This window comes from Aplysia californica, unplaced genomic scaffold (genome assembly GCF_000002075.1).
Source record: "Aplysia californica isolate F4 #8 unplaced genomic scaffold, AplCal3.0 scaffold00699, whole genome shotgun sequence".
Lineage (NCBI taxonomy): Eukaryota > Metazoa > Mollusca > Gastropoda > Aplysiida > Aplysiidae > Aplysia > Aplysia californica.
In genome coordinates this window covers 413107-413993 of record NW_004797969.1, presented here as the reverse complement: position 1 = coordinate 413993, position 887 = coordinate 413107, and the positions used below count along the sequence as shown (strand labels likewise).

Below are 887 nucleotides of genomic sequence, written 5' to 3'. Positions count from 1 at the left end.
TTTTTTATATTTATATATTAATTAATTAAATTGATTAATTGATTCATTTCTTTCTTTCTTCTTTCCTTCTTTCTTTCTTTCTTTCTTTCTTTCTTTCTTTCTTTCTTTCTTTTTTTTAACTTACACCCCCACTGTCACAACCGAGGCATTTTACAAAGCTGACTTCCTCAACCATGCCTGTCAAGGCCAACCTAGGCTGAGAGGAAAACGGTGTGTTTTCCCCAAGCTTAAAACTTTTAACAATCTAAGCACCAGGGTTCCTCGTGTAGCGGTTGGACGCTTTGTCATCGTACATAGAAGACCTGAGTTCGATTCTCGGTGTTTCTGTTAAGACGATGCGTCCCTGTCGTTGGCCTTAGCTGACAGGGTCAAAGCCCACCTTCTAAATGATTTAATTTATGTCGATTAGGGCGTAAAAAAACATACAGTTTAAAAAAATGGTTATAAAAGAACTGCCAAGACTGGTCCGTTTCGCCTTTCTTTGTCGCCCACAGCTATGATCGTAGCGTGCGTCGTCATGTTTGTCGTCGCGGTGCTGTACGAAGGTCTCAAGTTTGTGCGGGAGCTGTTGTTACAGAGGTCACTCCAGGTCGTCAAGCCTTCACCGGACACCTACACGGACACTATGACGTCATCAAGCACGGAGAACATGGTGGTGAAGACAAGAAGAGGCTCGTCTGATGTGTGAGTTGATGAGGGTGGGGTGGGGGATAAATAAATAGCATAAATAAACTACATTTTTATTTATCAGACAAGGTCAATTTGGTTTACAATAGCAAACACACATAAATATACATACGTACATAAATACATAATTATAAAATACATACAAACATACATACATACATACATACATACATACATACATACATACATACATACATACA

General features: G+C 39.1%; 1 protein-coding gene across 1 annotated transcript in view; it reads left to right on the top strand.

Annotated features, from left to right (window-relative positions):
* Nucleotides 1–675, top strand: part of LOC101846919 (high affinity copper uptake protein 1) — a gene marked incomplete at its 3' end in the record, with an annotated part of 3905 nt that extends 3230 nt beyond the window's left edge. The window contains 1 exon segment of the mRNA XM_005108560.3: nucleotides 495–675. Coding sequence (XP_005108617.2) covers nucleotides 495–675 — 181 coding nt within the window.
* Between the last annotated feature and the right edge of the window lie 212 nt (nucleotides 676–887).